This window comes from Chinchilla lanigera, unplaced genomic scaffold (genome assembly GCF_000276665.1).
Source record: "Chinchilla lanigera isolate Chin_1 unplaced genomic scaffold, ChiLan1.0 scaffold00035, whole genome shotgun sequence".
Classification (NCBI taxonomy): Eukaryota; Metazoa; Chordata; class Mammalia; order Rodentia; family Chinchillidae; genus Chinchilla; species Chinchilla lanigera.
The window spans coordinates 12,820,857-12,839,947 of record NW_004955436.1 but is presented as its reverse complement, the minus strand read 5'-3'; the positions used below and the strand labels follow the sequence as shown (position 1 = coordinate 12,839,947).

Genomic DNA, 19,091 nt, shown 5'->3' with positions numbered 1-19,091 from the left:
ATCTAAATAGTCCAATTTAAAGTAGAGACCAAGCAAGGATTTGAGAATGGCACTTCTGTGTTCGATTAGTCAGGGCCAAAAGAAGAAGTGATGCTGAGGTCTCAGGCAGCCAATGTCTTGGAAATCTAGAAGCTCACCAGGCTTCTTTAGTCAAAACCCCTTCTAACTGCTGGCCACAGCTCCAGCCCCTGGAGCCTAACTGCAGGGATCCCCTCTCATGTGGATACAGGGCTCTCTGGGATCTCTGGGCATACTTAGCTCACTCTGGGTTGGCCTGCAAATGGCTGGACTCCGGTAGACAGGTGTTGTGAAGGCAACTTACCGAGGGGAAGTGGGAAGGAGCATGATTATGTGGAGCGTGCTTTCCATATCAGCACCGACCTCATTACCCACTGTGTTTTAACTGCTTCCTAGTTTCCCTCTTCTAATCTGAGCAGGGTCACAGGACCACATCACTAATAATGTTTCTCTCTCTCCCCAATTCTAATAATAAAATAATTAGAATGTGATCCTCATCTCTAAAATAAAAATATCCAGCACTCAGCTGTATATTGCATGCAGCTCATGTATATATAAAGATATCATCTACTCCAGTGGGAAAAGGTAAAAATAACATTTTAAGGTGGAGGAAAGAAAGACCAAGAGAGACAAGAAGACTTATTTTTCCTGCGTGAAAAACAAGAGGGAGGAGAAACAATGCACAGTGAAGCCTGGAGGAGAGTAGGGAGTTTTGAAATAGCTGCTTAGCTGAGTGGGAAACAAAGGCAAACAAAGGTGAGTTAAAAACAAAAGCAGATTAGTGAATAGTTACAATACACGGAGTGAGCAGTGATCGTATCTTTGCTGTCACCACCGTCATCATCATCTTTCTTGTCTCCAGAGCAGATCGCACTTGAACCTCGTAATCTTTACATAATTGAGAAGAATATTCCTGGAAGAAGGGGTAATTCCTGACTGTAGGTTGGGCTCACTGTAGGATGTTACTGGCTGTCTTTTCTCACCCTCTCTTTCTCATCTGTGTTTGTCTAGGTTGAGCCAGTGATACACAGAGGCCACGAGAGCCTGGTCCACCACATCCTGCTCTATCAGTGCAGCAGCAACTTTAACGACAGTGTCCTGGACTACGGCCACGAGTGCTACCACCCAAACATGCCTGATGCCTTCCTCACCTGTGAGACTGTGATCTTCGCCTGGGCCATTGGTGGCGAGGTGGGCAAATGATGACTGGGATGTAGCACCATTAATTGGTCATGGTGTTTCATCACAAATATGGCTCCAGTACTTATGAGTAGAGCTCCATATACTCTCTGTATCAGAGGGGCATGTTTCTGTTAAGTAGGAAGACAAGACTATTCTCAATGATTGATTAATGGAATTCTGGAAGGTTCTGGAATGATCTCTGAGAATGGTTGATTTATGAACACAGTGGAGCTCTCAGGGATTTTCATAAGAAACTGTCTCATGGAATTTTCCATATTTAGGGTTTTTCCTACCCACCTCATGTTGGATTATCCCTTGGCACTCCGTTAGATCCTCATTATGTGCTTCTAGAAGTCCATTATGATAATCCGACACATAAGAAGGGTGAGTTCTTTCTTTATATATTTTGCCTTTATATATTTTGGGTTTTAAAAGTTTTGTAACTCTTGTCTTTATCAGAGAAAAAATAACATAGAAAATATTAGAAAGAATCTATACATTGGCATCTGAACTAGGATACTTTTTAGAACAAAAAAGGATATTCATTCACAATTACACTAGGGCAATAGGCATTATTCACCAGCACCAGTGAAGTAAATGGACACATTTAGTCACTAATCAAATCTCTTCTGTACTACCTACCAGGGAATAGAATAATAGACTTTTTCATTCATTATGTAAATTGAGTTTCAAACACATAGTGCTTACGAAATATTTTCTTTCTAACTGTACCTATGAAAAAGCTACCATTTATCACACTAACAAATATTAAGTATTTTGTTGTTTGATAGGCAAGTTATAAATATACTCAGGAAGTATTTACTCAGTGAAATTGTATAAAATGGTGTTGAAGTGAGTAGGTAGGTATAAGAATATGCACTTGATTTTGGAATTTATTTATGTAATGTTCCAAAATGAAAAACTGACAGAATCTATGTGAAATTATCAGCAGAAGCAATTCTAAGTAATTATTTTATTTCATTGTATGCAATTATTCAGCAAATACTGAGCACTGCCTATGTGGTGGATCTGTGCTTGAGGATATCACATAAGTAAAATATATACTATGTCCCACCTCACGGAAATTATAATCTACTGGGAAAGAAGAACAATAAAAAACTCATAGCAATTAATATAAAATTATATATTACCAGTTATCCAACAGACAGGCATTGGTACTATGAGAGTATTTAATTGGTGACCTGATCTAGCCAACGATGTATGGTGAGAGATCTAGAAAGTATTCCTTGAAAAAACAAACTTTCCAAGGCTATAGGTGCAAATTCAATTTTAATTGGGAAAGTAGTCATTGATTTCAAAGTTAATAGAAGGAATCTTTAAATCCTTCATCTTTACAATAACTATGTCATAGCAAGGAGAGTGTTTTATTTGTCTTTTATCTCCCACAATGCCTATGTGTACTGTTCATATAATAAATTCTCATCAACTGTTGATTAAATGACTGTATTGAGTAAGAGAATGGTTACAAACTATACGGGAGGTTAAGTTTCAGTAATTTTCTCTGTCTCACATACGGTGAGACAGCCAAGGGATTTGTACCTCTAAGGAAATGTTACCAAACTTCACCTTAGAACAATATAAAGTCAGTTTTTGTGGAAGGGCTATTCTGTATTCTAAGAAGTTAGACTTTAGAATTTTCACTCTGCCTCTGTGTTAGGTAATTGTGAAAGCTATCAGCCCGATGACTCCAATGTTTTCTCCATAGCATGCCATATGCATCTATAGTGGTTGCAGAAAATATGGCAACTCACGTTTTAGTTTCAGTTTATGAAGCTGATCATTGTCTCTCACGATCTCTGCTTATATTTCTTTCCTCTGTGATTTTTAAGGAATATCAATGCATCCATTTTAATGGGCTATGAGAACTATTTTTAATTATGTGTTCTTGTTGCAGGCTTGATAGATAGTTCTGGGCTAAGGCTATACCATACCACGGATTTAAGGAAGTACGATGCTGGGGTGATTGAGGCTGGCCTTTGGGTGAGCCTCTTCCATACCATCCCCCCAGGGATGCCGGAGTTCCGCTCTGAGGGTCACTGCACCCTGGAATGCCTACAGGAGGTAGGCCGTGCCTGTGTCTGGGAGCTGCTCTCTACAGATTAACTGTGCTCTTGGAAACTGGTGTGACAGCTCTCTTCCTTGTTTTATTCTTTGCCCCTTGTCCTGTGGGCACCATGTGAAACCCTTACTGCAATTTCAGCAGCACCTCTGACTGCCCTTTTCAACCTCGATGCCTCAGGGGCAGGGTTTGGGAGCCAGGGAAACTTGCAGGGTGTTTTCCTTCCCAGTCCCACCGCCTCTGTTTCATGTTGGACACTTTATTTCATCTTTTGCAACTCTTACTTTTGTTGGTGTAGACTCTTTCTTTTCTCTACTTTTCCTTTTACTCATATTTATATCTTCCATCATTCCTCTTCATTTTTCACTCTGCTCTATTGCTTCCTTCCCTTCTTTCACCAAAGAGCAAGAATAACTAATGTACAAATGCATGCTGTAAAGAGAATGGCACGTGTAAGCATTTAACAATGACTACTTCCATTTTTAGTTTCTTACTAAATAGAAGTATTTCAGTATGATCACACTTATGTACCGCATGATACTGTAGGTGTGGACAGTACGGCAGACTGGTCAAATGGGCAGATTATGTCTGAGTTACTTAGACCATGACTCAAATTCCCCTGACGACAGAGACTTAACTCCAGGACCATAATGCTGTCTATAATTCCACTGATCTCTCTTGCTTTCTTATCTGGAAAAGAGAGGAAAACTTTCCTTTCTGGATTTTGCATTTCCAGGTGAGTAATGTGCTAGAATCTTTCTGCCAGGAGTGTTGACTGCCTCCAGACCGCCTAAGAGAAGGAAGAAGGAGTGGTCTTGTAGATCTGCTTTCTTGTCTCCCAGCAAGTGTTGCTTCGCAGAGGGAACGCTGAGAAATTCACATTCAAAGCATGTGGCAGCTCCCGGAGGTTGCCTTGCTTTTCTTCTCAGTTGTCCCTCCAAGTCTGTTTCATTGTGCGCTGTGTTTGGGCTGAGCAGCTCTTCCGGGTGTTCCCGCAGGCTCTGGAAGCTGAGAAGCCAAGCGGAATCCACGTGTTTGCAGTTCTTCTCCACGCTCACCTCGCTGGCAGAGGCGTCAGGCTGCGGCATTTTCGCAAAGGGAAGGAAATGAAATTACTTGCTTATGATGACAGTTTTGACTTCAATTTCCAAGAGTTTCAGTATCTAAAGGAAGAACAAACAATCTTGCCAGTATGCATGTTTTTGTTCTTTTTCACTGACTGTTGTAAAAGCCATGAGCCACACATCAGCTGAGATACAGCAAGGTTTCTACCGGTGAAATAAATTGCTCATTGTATTCATAATCTTTACTGCCCACCGCGGCTGTTGTGTAACTCAGAGTGATGTGTTTGATCTGCTTTCCAAACCTCAAACTCATTTTTTCTTGCGATTCCTAGGGGCAATTCAAGTTCTTGATTTAAAAAACAATCAAAAACAAAAAACTCAGGTTTCAATCACTAAACATCGCCCTTTTTAAAATATTGGCACCCCAATTAGTGATCCTTGGGCTTGCAGTTATGATAAAGGGTAAAATCAGGGTTTCTTTATGCCATTTTGAAGACATAGAAATTTTTTTACAAGTTTCATTTCAATACACCTGGATAGAGAGGCACTTTTTCCATCTGACAAAGTATTCAGATATAGCTAATTATACTGTGCTGTGTGACGCAGCTTGCAGCAGTAGTTGCAGTAAGCGAAGGAGAAAAAGGAATCTCACACTTTGCAACAACAAAGCTGTTTGAGAACTTTATGATGCTTTGTTTCCCTAAATGTTCGTTCCATGGCCATCAAGTTCATAGAATGTCCTACCCCTATTTCACTCTGAAGAGACAGAGCCTTGTACTACTTATGAGACTACACTAAGGGCAACATGTTCTCTATACAGTTGCTGGAGTCGGTGCTTTTAGATGGGTGAATGGTCAGGGAGAAGGCACATCATAAGATTATGTCATGAGGAGGAGAGGGACCTACATTTTTCTAATGATTATCCCTGATATTCACAGCTCTGAATTGATATTCCTTTCATAAACTCTTTGGTGTTCTCTGAGGGTGGGGAGATAAATTTTGAGAGACAGTAATTTGTCAACATTCCCAGGGCTGTAATCTCTTTTATCATTTTGGTCTCAGGACTTTCTACCCACTCTTCCTCACTGTCTCAGCACTTCCTAACTGGTGTGGCACTCATAGGGTAGAGTGTGATGAGACAGTGACCACTGAGCCCTCCACGTGGCAGGGCAGGGAGGGGAAGTCTAGGGATCAGTGCCCAGGGATGGCTGCCTCTGGTCCACAGAGGGTTCCACCACTTACTTGAGCAGGGCTATGAAATATAATTCTCTGTGGACATGGTAATGCTCAAAAGATGGGAAAGCACTGGAACAATTGATTATTGTTGATTTGCTTCACAATTCTGTTGTAAGGAAATAATCAGCTTTAAAGACAACAATACTAATGAATAAGTAATCAGAATAACTCATACCTATGACTAACATTTCATTAGGGATTTAATCGCTACTAGGGACTACATGTGCATTATGGTGTTTAATTTCCTCACAATCGTTGTACAAAGTGAGTGTTATTTATACCATTATTTTTTTAGATGAACACACTTTGCTGGGCTATTTAGTTCCTTAACCAAGTTATCCAGGTAGAATCTTGTGCAGTCTGGCTTCAGCACACTTGCATTTCTTTGTTTCCTTAGGCACTGTTCTAGCAAACCTACACAGTGTTACACAGGTCAAAGGTCTTATCCTGAGCTACTTGCTACATCTTTTAAAACAGCAAATGTTAACTGTTGGTCTACAAATGTGTTAAGTAAATAAAACAGCATTAAACTTCACCTGAAAGTTTTAACTTTTATATTTTAGGGAGACAACCTCATTACTGAATGCCGCTACAATACAAAGGATAGAGTTGGCATGACATGGGTAAGAAGATCTTCACTATTATTAAAGTTCATTTATGGAAAGTAGGGAAAAAGTTTTGATCTTAGAAGAAAAAATGTAACAAACATTGTCCTTTGGACAAAACATGCCTGAAAACCTTGACCATGCAACATCATAAAGGTAAAACCAGAGATATTTAAGCATTTTATCAGACTTCAAAATACCTGATGATACCATGGTAATAATGCAGTGTAATTTATTACTCTTTCATGACAAACCTATCCTTAGTCTTTTAGTTTTTCCCCATCAAATATGATAAGATGTGGTTATTAACTGACTATCTGCTTGAATCTGATAGTAAATTGCTGTTCATTTAAAGGAAGAGTGAATTACATGAACTCAAGAGCTTCTGACCCAAACAGAGGTCTGGTCCCAACAGATTTACTGGAAATTCCTGGGCGTACCCAAGAAATACATATCTCATGCCTTGCTCCGCCTTTTCCAGAGAACACTACGAGGAAGACCACCTCCCACCAGCTCCTTTATAAAGTTAACGCAGTCTTAACACTAATGTTTTACAAGGACAACAAGAAAGAGGCCAGCAACATGCCCCTGGTGCAAGTCTCTTTGATAAAATGCTGACGAAATTCTGCAAATGTATTGATGTCCTTCGAGGTTCAGGGATTGAAAGGAAAGCACATGGTCACCAAGGAGAGGCAGAAAAAGCATTCATAAAGTTTGGGTCACTCATGGAGAGAAGAAAAAGACATTCAGCAAACCAGGAACACCAGGAAACTGCCTTAATGAGACAAAAGTTAGCTATGAGAAAACCTGGAGCTGGTATTAAGTTAAATTAAATACTAGAAATATTTCTCCAAAATCAGAAAGAATACAAGGATATTTGCTTTCAATGTTTCTATTCAACGTTGTACTGAAAGAGAAAAACACAGACTATGAGGATCAGAAAGAAAGACATGGAGAAGCAAAACACATCATTCATGGATATTACAGTTTTAAACACCAAAATCCTCTCTATAATTAATATGTAAAATTAACTTCATTTTAATATAAAGGAACTTTCTTGGCATAATGCAATTTAAAATTATAAGTAACATGGAAATAAAATCTAACAATATATGTGTTTCATCTCTGAGGAAAAGATATAAATTTTGTGAGACACTAAAGAACAGTGAAAGAAATTTTAAAATGCCACATTCATGAATATAATGGCTCAGTAAAATAAATGAAATAGAATACAGTTATAGAAATGAATAAACTAAAGCCACATGTATTCACCTGAATCTACCTGAAGAATATAACATTGATTGAAAGAGCAGATTTAGAGGGAATGTGTGTCGTGTGACATGCGGGTGAAGTTCAAGAATAACCTAAATAAAGCCATATTTTGCTTAGGGATGCACACTTCAATAAACTGAATGTAAAGTAGAGTGAAAAACCGTAGAAAGTTTACAAAAATATGAAGATATTGATCATCATAGACTAGAGTGAGAAAAAGAGAGATTGAAGCTGGACACACAGGGTTAGAATTTTTTTTCTTATGTATAGAATATTTGTTTTTATAGAATAGTCAATTCAAAACACAGTGAAACCATTTCTTCTAGTGGGTCATTTGGTGCACTGCCTTGATTCCCCTTCAAGGCCACACAGTCAAACCAGCTACTGGGAATATCAGATGAGAAGGTGATAGCTCACAGCTGTGTCCCCCCTTGGACATTGCCTGTGCCCTAAGACCATGACTTAGTCACGCTCCCTCCGGTGACTGCGTGACGTTGGCGTACAAAGGCCCGACTCCCTTATTACAGTTTGCTGCCGCTCAGTGGCAGTCCCAGCTAGAAAATAGCTGAACTATGGTGAAGATCACTGAAATGCGCTATTTACAGAAGCTTCAGTTACAAGTTCATTTGTCAGTCAGCTTCCCCCATGGCCCAATCCTGCCTTGTTCATTGAGTGCAAGACTTCATCCGGTTAATAACATCCTTGCATAGGAGCTACTACATCAATTCATAACCCTGAACAGTACTACCATGGCATGCTTTTCACCTTCAGCCTTGAAAGATGGATTTGTTGGGTACAGAATTATTGATTGACAGTTGTTTCTCCAGCAGGATTTTAATACGCATTTCCAGTGTCTCTGTTACCTTCCTCATCTACAGTGAAATCTTGATTGTCAGTTGTATCAATTTGTTTATAGGTCATGTGTGCTTTCAGCACTCTTTCACTGTCTGACTTTCAGCAGTAGAACTGTGATGCGTCTACTTATGACTCTTGTACTATTTATATTTGCATTTGGTGAGCTTCTTGGGTCTGTAAGTTGATGCTTTTCACTAAAAGCTTTTTTCCCATTTCCTCTCCATTTTTGGATTGTGCTCATTTCTAGCAGTCAATTTTCAAGTTCACTCATTTTTTGGTCATCTCAAATCTGCTACGGAGCTCAGTGCTTTTTTCTTCTTCTTTTTTTACTGAGCTATAAAATTTCTATTTTGGGTTTTTTTATTGTTTCCTTTTTCTGGCATTTCCTATTTGCTTTCTTATTTTTAATTACTTGAATATATTTTCTTTAACTATTTGAATATAATTTTATAGGTTTTTAAGTCTTTGCTGTATTCAACGTCTGTGTCTTCTCACAGTGTGTTTCTACTTAATTTTCCCTCTTTGGTACAGATCATAGTTTTCTGTTCCTTTTCAGGTTTAATAGTCCTTGGGTGAAAATCGAACATAGTAGATAATCTATTGTAGATTCTCTTCTTCTGAGAGTCTTTTTTGTTAAAATTTAACAAGTTATTAACTACTTAGATATAAAGTGTGTCATCTGCATCCTTTGTGGCATGTAGCTATTGATGTTCATAAGTAGGAAGACACAGAGAAAACTCAGTTTAGTAAGGAAAAAATGTCTGTCAGACTGATGGATGGGTATCCTGTTAACCAAAGTTCCTCATGGTCATCTGAAACATTCGCTGTGATGCAAAGTTTATAACATAGCAGTAGAACTTCAAGGAGATTAGTACGTTTATTTATTTATTTAATTATTGGTACTGGAAATCAAACTTAGGACCTTGCTCTTGTCAGGCAGCCACTGTGCCACTGAGCTATACCTCCAGCCCTAGTAAGTTATTTAATAAAAGCAACTTTTGCAGACATGGAAATAATTTTATTATTTTTTAAGGATATCATCATCTTTTTGAAGGCTATCATTTAAATGATTAGTTTTGAGATGTAAGAAATCTTAAAAGACATTTCAGACCTGGAAGGAAGTGTATGACGTTGGTGGTTTTTGTGTTACATGTGTCAGAATTGGTGGAACATACACTTTGCTAAATAAAACACCTCCATTTTCAGGGAGGACTAAGCACCAGGAATGAAATGTGTCTCTCCTACCTGCTTTACTACCCAAGAATTAATCTCACCAGATGTGCAAGCATTCCCGACATCATGGAGCAACTTCAGTTCATCGGTGTGAAGGAGATCTACAGACCAGTCACGTGAGTGCTGAGCGGGTTTTGCGGTAGAGCCATGTACTTCAGTACTGAGCTTTATTTCCATACTGAGATCTTGCCACCTTATGGAATTGCTTTATGTGTGATTCTGTTTGATCACTTGCAACTGGAGAGAACAGGTAATCACTGTCCAGGGTTCCCAAGCCACACTCAGTTTCGTTGATTTGCTAAGGATAAAGACTCAGCATACAGGTGAACTCATGGATAATATTTATTAAAATGAAAAGATGAAAGAAAAATGAACAGAAGGAAAGGCTCCTAGGGAAAAGTCCAGAGCAAACCATTTGCATGTAAGCTTCCAAGAGGCCTCTACTCGTTGAGTTACAGAATTTCTTAATTTCACCAGAATTGAGTTGTGACATGTATGAAACATTGTCTGGTACGCATTCTCACTAAAGCCTCCATGTCTAGATTTTTTGGGGGGTGAGGGCCTTGGACTTGTTAAAATGTGCTGTCTGTCTAAGATGTATCCAAAGTCCAAAATCCCAGAGAAAAGCATGTGCTCAAACGTAAACCAATTATTTGTGCAAATAGTCTAGGTGAACTGAGTCACTCTCATCACTTAGGGAAAGCTTTACACCGCTATAGGAAACAATTGTCTGTTAAGTTCCAGATACCAACCAGGGATTGCCATCTATGGCCTGCTATGCAAACTCCTTCTGCACAATTGTGTAAAAACTACTTAAAATAAAATAGACAAGATAAACAGTATTCCTTTCCCCCTGAAATAATATTTTAAAGTGGAGGAGTGGTAATAAATAAACAACTTAAAATTTAAATAGTAATAGATATTATAAATGGAAAAGTGAAGGAAGTGTGTAGCTGTTGTCCACAGGTAGCAAAGCCTTTCTGAGGAGGTGATGCTTAAACAGAGAGCTACATGCAGAGAAACCAGGGATAGAAGAGCCGGTGTCATGACTCCATTGGGTTTGAGGGAAAGCAAGGGGCTAATTTGGCTGGAGCAGTGTGAAATATGGTAGAAAATAAATGACAAGGCAGGACCAGGGCAGTGGCATCAGACCATGGAGGCCTTTCTGGGCAGTGAGAAGCCAATGTAGGAAATAAGCAAAGTCAGTTTGGCTAATGTGTTGGAGTTGGATGAGGCCAGATAGAAAATGCTACCAGCAGTCGAGAGGCTGCAGTGATTTTCCAGTTGGCAGGCAAGGGTGCTTGGACCAAGATGGCGGCACCAGAGCCGAGGACAAGTGGTCACACTTGGGTTACCCTTTGGTGGTAGCACCCACAGGACTTGCTGAGTGATTGCAGTTCAGGAAGACAGCGAGGGAAGGCAAAGAAAAAAAGCTCAGTGAGTGATGTAAGGGGAAGAAGACACTGAGGACTCTGTTTGGTGTCTATTAAGTAGATATTTAAAAAGGATTTCATTTATTCTCAGTAATATTGCAAGAAAAACTAGAATGGCTGGTGGAGATTTGAGGATGGCATAATTTGTTTACATATAAGGAAGATCTTGCTAGTAATTAGGATTTTTTTTGAAATGAAAAGGATTCATGTAATTAGATGAAAATGTACACACATTTTTTGGAAGAATATTTAAGAACAGAGTAAAAAACACTTAATAAGATTCTGGTAAAATGCAGATGCTAAAGGAGAATATGCATATGGTCTAATTTTTCCTCCTAAGTATTACAGGGATTATAAATTATGAACTAAGGCCATCCTTTTTAAAATTAATCACCTGGGGCTGGGGATTTAGCTCAGCGGCAAAGCGCCTGCCTGGCAAGCGCAAGGTCATGAGTTCGGTTCCCGGTACCGGAGAAAAACCAAAAAAAATAAAAAATAAAAAATAAAAATAAAATTAATCACCTGTAGATATGATTTACTTCTATGGAAACAACCATTCAACCACCAGAGCAGGAATCTGGATCTAGTAAAATACAAACAGCAAAATACTCATGTAAATTGCTGTCTTGTTTACTTTTCTCTTTGCTGAGATAAAATACCCAAGGCCCAAAATTAAGGAAGGAAAGATTTATTTAGCTTACAGTTTATGAGGGTTTCGGTCTATAATCAGCTGGCTCCAAGGCAGGGTGGCAGGACACAGGGGCAACGCTTCAAGGTGGCATAAGACAGCAAGAGCGAAAAAGGAGGAGTGGCAGCAAGCAGCCTCTCTCCCTCCCTTACACTGTGTGTAAACTCCCCGCCCCAGGGCAGGTGTAGCACTCACACTCAGAATTCTAACGTTGGATGTTGAATCAATCATAAATTCTAGAAGCCCACCCCATGACTGCGTGAGGCTTTGGAGGGACACTCAGACACAAACCATAACAATTGCTTTGTAGTCTATTATTTTTACATGAATGATTTCATTTATTTTTGCACAATTTTAAGAGAGCAGGACGTGCAGTACCAGGTGATAGATTAAGAAGCTGTTCAACATAACATAGTCTATAATAAATAGGAAAGTCGGAGTTTGTATGCTGGTCTCTTCTTTCATATATGTATATATTTATATGGAATAACTTTCTGATAGGACTTTTCCTATCAGAAAAGGACTGATGAAAGCAGCTGATGTGATTAGATAAAATATTCACATATAATAAATAAAATATTAAAAAATACAAATGATACATAAAACTGCACAGGTTCTATACCATTTAATCTACTCATGCTATACACTACCCAGAGCAAACTATACAAATGAGACAAGAAGCTATTGTCTCTATATTTTTATCAATTCATTCTCTAAAGTCTAAGATTGCTACAGAATGTTTAGAATGAATCATGATATTTAGAAGCACAAAAATGGAAGGTCTTAGGCCGTACGATACATGATACTCCTTTTCAGTGCTGTATCCCGAAAACTCAGCGAAATTAGAAAGCACCTATTTTAAGCAAAATTAGAAAATACCTCACCCATTTCTCTCTGGTCTTCTAGCCAGCACCTCGCTGGTTTGGCCTTCACTATTATTTATGTCACCATGATGAAGAACTAGATTTGAAAGTCTGATTTAAAGGGTAAACATGTTATTTTTAAGTAGAGACTCTTTTTTATTCACATAAATTCAACCACGAAGTTGGATGATTTTTTTCCTGGCAGTGACAGCTCAAAACTGGCCTTGCTGTGTGGAGCAATTCTCTCCGTGTGTCCAGGTGATGAAAGCTCAACTTCAGAATTTCCCGGGAAGACCCAAGTTAGGGACACCGCACAGCTCACCAGGAAATGAGAGGGGTTTTGTGAGCTCACTTCCCACAGAGTGAGCATAAAAGATGAACCACGGGATGTGTTCCGTGTATTTTGTAAGCACACAACTTTGGATGTCTGTCTGCTTTTAAACATTCTCTCCGATAAACTCATGGTTGGCGAAAATTTCTGTCCCATATGAAAAGAATATTCTAAAAGTAAAAACTGCTTACGTCTAAATAAGAAACTATCTGAAGTCAGTATGTTGGAGCCGGGAGGTTAGCTCAGTGCTAGCGCACCTGCCTAACATGTGCCAGGCCTTGGGTTTAGCCCCCAGCACCGTAAAATAAACCCCAAATATTTTAGAGCAAGATTATATCCTAACACTTTTAGAATGGCATTTTAGGTATCATTTGTAGTTTTTAATACTTTATTTATTATATGTGAATATTTTGTCTAATCACATCAGCTGCTGTCATCAGCCCTTTTCTGATGGAACAGGTTCCACATCACCAGTCACAGGGGAAATAGAGGAGGGACCGCGGTTCGAATACAATGACGAACACATAAAAATGAGTAAAATTTAAATGGTTGAAAAGTTTTTTTAAAAATCAGGGAATTTTGCAGTAATTTGGGAGACTATTTCGAGACTCTGTTGAAGTGAACATAAGCTCAGTATACAACTCAGTTATTGCACACTAGACAGCAAGGCGGAAAACTAAAACACAACCCCACCCTCAGACTAACATGTACTGTCCATAGCAGCCTTCATCGTAGCAGCTGGGGACTGGAAATGATCCACATGTCTTTCAGTTCGTGAACCGATAAATAAATTATGGTATAGCCACAGGATGGAATATTACTCAGCAAGAAAAACGAAAATCTTTTTAGAAGGATGCTGGTCCAGCTCATGAGGGTGCAGCCATGGTGGCCGGGACTCCTCCTAAATGCCTCCCCTCCTCACATCACCGCAGTGGGTGAAGGGTGGGGGACACGAGTGTGACTGAGGTACATCTTCATTCTCAGGAACTGCGGTGAGGGGAGAGAGAGCTGCAGGCCTTTGCATGCATACACACACACTTCTCTTTAAAAATGTTTTATTCAAATTTTTGTGTATTGCTCCACTGGTCATTTGTTTCCTTAATATTGAATCATGGTAGTTCTTTGTATTAAGGGGTTCTTCAGACGCTGGATGCTAACCTTCTGTTAGATGCACGTGTATAGGTTGGTTTTCCTTTTTGACATGGTAGAAGTCCGCTTCATCATTGTTTGGTTTGGTTTGTACTTTGGCTATCACACGCAAGTGCTACTGAAGGTTGGGAAAAGGATGCTTTTTTCCCTTCTAAAAAGTTTCTACTTTTAACTTTTGCTTTCAAGTTGATAATTCACCTAGAATACACTTTCTGGGTAGGTAAAACCAAGGTTTGTTGTTTTTTTAAGTGAATAGCCAGTTTTTCAAGCAAGAAAACTACCTGTTTACTCTTGAATTACTTTGACTATTTGTTGGAAAATTGTTTGACCAAATGGTGACTCTCTGGATTCTACTCTGCTTCATGGCTGTAGGTGTGTGCTTTACTCTAAGGCATACTCACCTGTCACTGTTTCATGGGAAGTTTTAAAGTAAGAAAATAGGGCCAGGGACATAGCTCACTGGCACAGCTCCTGCCTGGCAAGTCCAAGGTTATGAGTTCAATTCCTGGTACCGAAAAAAGAGAATATGTAGCGCTCTAAACTTTGTCATCTTTTCTTTCCCAAATAATTCTGATAGTCTAGGTTCTTTTCATTTTCACAGGTATATTTAAATCAACTTATCAATGTCTTTAAAGATCTGCAGGGATTTGAACAGGATTATGTTAAATCTCTAGATCAATTTCAGAGAACAGACATCTTAACAATATTGTCTTCTGCTCTATAAACATGATATATTTCTTCACTTACCTAGAATTCTTTCCCTTCTCTCAGCACTGTTCCATAGTTTCCAGTGAAGTTTCTGCATGTATTTTGTTAGTGTATTTTTGTGTTTTAATGCCCTTGTATGCTAATTCTATCATTTCTAGGTTTTGGAGTATTCACCAATCTTTCCCCAGCTAAGGTGCACATTTTCATGAGTTTTCATGTATTCAGTAATTTTTGACCAAACACAGATACTGGACATTATGAATTTTATGTTGATCAATATTAGACTGTTTCTATTTATTTGAAACTCCTTGTCATTTGGAGTCTAGAAAGGATGTTTAGGGCTTATGTAGCTTCCTTGCTTACCCCTGACCCATCCTAATTTCCTGCTAGATGCCTGTGATGTCAGAAAAGATATTCCACACTGGCTGTTGGATCTTGAATGTCTGCCAGCTCTCTGTGAGTTCTGGAAATTATTTTGCTTATAACCTCACAGCTATTCTTTGCTCAGCCTTGTGGAATTTGGAATTGCTCAGCCTCCTAAATTTAGTTGGCTCATTACTTAGTCCCAGATTTAGGGGATCTTTATTCGTATATTGGAAGGAGCTATCTGTCTATGTGGACCTTCTTCCCCTGCAGTGCTTGCTGTACCTCGAAAGTTCCAGTGCTTCCAACTTTTTTAACACTGATATTTGTCCTCTTACTATGATTGTCTTGAGGGGTGGAAAGAGCACTTCCTCCGCCATGGTTCCGAAAGAGGTTCCGGGTAGAAAGCTCGGATGAACATAGCATTTGAACACTTTATTCACTTTTACTGGAGCAGCTTCATTTTCTGCTGCTTTTGCTGCCTGTTTTCCGGTGTCCAAAACTAGGTGTTCCACATATTTTTGGGGGTAGTAGTAATCTGCTCTCAGTTATTCCAACATAGCCAGAAAGAAAAGTCTGTTAATGGATTTTTTATTGTACTACTTTTGATCATGCGGTTGTTTGCTTGGCAGAGGGAAAATCTGTGATGGTAGTCATCTGGGGACACGTAGTTGGACATTGCTTCATGTCAGATTTTTCATCTCTCTTCCTCAATTCTCAAGAAATACTCTAGCAATAAAACTTTTAAACGGGGGTTTTCAGAGGCTCGGATAAAAACAGTAACCACAGATTAGCTTCCTCTTCTGCTTCTCAATTTGTGCAGGAGGGTCAGATATAAAAAAAAAATCATTAAATTTTAAAAATTTGTATTGCAGGCTGAATTTACAAATATAAATTGCTGTGTTTTTGCTGGAAAATTAAAACTTATCTACTCCATTGTGTATAGAAGAAATTTTGCTACTCTGAAAGAAAAACTTATCTCAGAGTTTAGACTGGATTTACAAAGAAAACTTCCCCATCAGTATTAAATCATGTATTAACTCAACTTGGTTTTATCAGCTACAGCGGTAGCTCAGTTCACGCATTTAGTTCTTTGATTAAATTCGGTTGCTAGCCGAATCTGAACTGGACAAGAACCGAGCCATGTTTCCTCGAAAGATGGAACACTGAACCTCACCATTGCACTTGATCTGATTTCGTTCAGCTCAGTGTGTGACCAGAACCTTGCAAAGAATTAAGTCTGCAAACCTAGGTACCTCTGTGCAGTGATACATAAATAATACATTTTTGTTTATATGTGTAGGCATTTACACAGTGCCCAGATAGAAATGTAGCTTTTTATTTTGATAGCATCCTAAACCCTGCTCCCAGTAATAGCAGAGATGTTTGTTACTTTAAAGCTTCCTGCTCCTTGGTTAAAGCTTCGTCTTTGGCTATGACTATATATGCTAGTAGGTTATTCCTTTTTTTTTTTTTTTTTTTTTTTTTTTTTTTTTGAGAGTTCTTATGTTTCTCTCCTCTCCTCTGTTCTCCCGCGGTTAATCTGAAAGCGTGGCGTTGGACTAGCTGGAAAGGTTAGAGTAGAAAGTAGAAAGTGTGTTGCTATAGTAACGTTGTAGGCTGGGGACTCAGAAGAAGCAGGAGTGGAAGAGAGACAAGAACAGAGGCACAGATGCCGCCTCGGAGGGCACACATCTGCTGGTCCCCCAGCCCCGGACATTGTCTCCAACGTAGCAGCAAGCCACGGAGTTTACCCTCTTCTACCTATTTATAGTAAAGTGCACTCATGTGGTTATGGCTTCTCTTTCTCTTTGTGCTGTGCAATCTGACCGGCAGTGCCGGTGTTCACCTGTGTAGAATGGGTACCTGAGACCTGCAGAATGCTGTTTTCCCACCGCAACACGGCACTCAAGGTCCGAGCGCCACCTAGTGGTAGTCCGGGTAGTTGCAGACTGTTAAGCGGCACCACGCCCCATCATTTTTCTGTTACACGATTTTTTTTTTCGTCTTTTTGAGACAGGGTCTCGCTCGGCAGTCCAGGCTGGCCTTGAACTCACTTTATAGCTCAGGTTGGTCTCGAACTCTCAACGATCCTCGTGCCTCAGCCTCCCGAGTGCTGGGATTATAGGGGTGCACCACCACACCCGGCCATTTTTCTGTTAGAAAGTCGATTTTCTCTTTTCAAAATAGGTCCCGTTATCTTTCCAAATATATAATATCTGGAAATATTAATATAATATTTGAAATATTAAATAATTATAAGGTTTGGACATATTAAATAAATTTTAAAATTTGCTTTAAATTATTTTATATTAAATAAAATAATTAGCTGTAGCTGTTAGTGCATTTAAAAGGATATTGTCTGCAAATTTAATAGGTTTCTTTCACACTTTCATTTTATACCAATTCTAGGTTATGCCTCTATATGTTACCATAACTTGATTAACGGTTGCTATAGATTTTAGGTCATTGGTAGGTTGAATATAGCATTACTATATTAAATTTATGATAGTTTAAGATATCTGTATAAAGAAGTGTACGTAAAACTCAACAGTGAAAGTGGAGTTAGTGGCACAGTCTGTAATCCAAGCTCTCAGGGGACTGAAGCAGGCGGTTTGCCACAAGTTCAGGACCAGCTTGGGCTACATAGTTCAAAGCTGGCCTGAACTGCAAAGCAAGACCTTGTGTCAAAAATAAATAAATAAATAAATTTCAACAATGGCATAGTGACTTTAATTAGAGTAAGAAAGAAATTAAGATTGAAGAATATAAGAGTTTTCATATATTACCCTGCTTTTCTCACTTGTTAGAATATAGAAGAAATAATTGTCAATCTTGATAGTAAAAATTTTATCTTCATAATTCCAAAAAGTTAATAAAGTTTGTCTAATTTACTTTTAAAAAACAACATTCAGTGTGCCTGAGTAGATTATGCATATGAGAGTGATGACAGAAAAAAAAAGAAATTGTGACGATCAAATATTTAAAATGTTATGCCTCAGCAGGTGGATAATTATTTGGTAACTTCTAGAAGTTACTGGAACACCTTTACAGGGTGTCGTGGGGCCAAACTCCCATTGGTCGCCCACAATAGTTCCCTGTAACATTCATGGATTCATGAATGTAAAATTTTTTGATGTGCACTTTTCCTTTTCCCAGAAATGAAATAGTATAAAACCTTTAATGAAAGCTATCATCTGAAGAGTAGCCCTTCACGCTGGTGGGTCATTTTTGGTGATTTCTTCCTTCTTTCTTGGACATTTGACACGTGACAAGTGGGAGAAGAATGTATTGAATATAGAGTATTTTTTTCTCCATAAAAATTTTAAACCATTGACTCAAATTCCAATCTTTTGTATTTATCTTTTCACTCGGACAAGATGAAAACAGACAACCAGCAGGGGCCAGGCGTTCCCAGGGCATGGATTTGAGCTTTACCCTTGTCACGGTGTCTCCCAAGAACCTACAGTTGGACATGATGGTGCACGCCTGTAATCCCAGCACTCGGGAAGCTGAGGCAGGAGGATCCCTGTGAGTTCAAGGCCAGCCTGGGCTACAAAGTGAGCTCAAGGCCAGCCTGAACTGCATACTGAGACCCTGTCTCAAAAAAAAAAAAAAAAAAAAAAAAAATGACAAGCATCTCCAGGCTTCCTTATTATGTCGTCAGCGTCAGACTCTTCCGAAATGAGTGCTTCTCACTTCCACTGTTAACTAGAATTGTGAGACTCTGGGGAAACTTTCTGAGGCCAAAATTTTTTTGTTAAAAAAATTATACCTGTCTGTTGCTAAAGCAAGAGAAACCCCAGCACTGTAGGAGGTTGAGGTGGTCCTGCAAGCTCAAGGCCAGCCTGGACAACTTAGCAAGACCTTGTCTCAAAGGAAAAATGTGAAACATAGGGCTGGGAATATAACTCATCGGTAGAGCAGCCCTGGTTTCAGTCCTCATCATCACACAGGAAGGAAGGAAGGAAGGAAGGAAGGAAGGAAGGAAGGAAGGAAGGAAGGAAGGGG

The 19,091-nt window shown here is 39.1% G+C and overlaps 1 protein-coding gene across 1 annotated transcript in view; it reads left to right on the top strand.

The window, feature by feature from the left end:
• Positions 1–19,091, top strand: part of Moxd1 (monooxygenase, DBH-like 1) — a 53,855-nt gene that overhangs the window by 32,282 nt on the left and 2,482 nt on the right. Inside the window, exons 4-9 of the mRNA XM_013516699.1 lie at positions 1,030–1,209; positions 1,482–1,584; positions 3,116–3,282; positions 4,279–4,470; positions 6,144–6,203; positions 9,519–9,661. Coding sequence (XP_013372153.1) covers positions 1,030–1,209; positions 1,482–1,584; positions 3,116–3,282; positions 4,279–4,470; positions 6,144–6,203; positions 9,519–9,661 — 845 coding nt within the window. The remainder of the gene's footprint in view (positions 1–1,029; positions 1,210–1,481; positions 1,585–3,115; positions 3,283–4,278; positions 4,471–6,143; positions 6,204–9,518; positions 9,662–19,091) is intronic.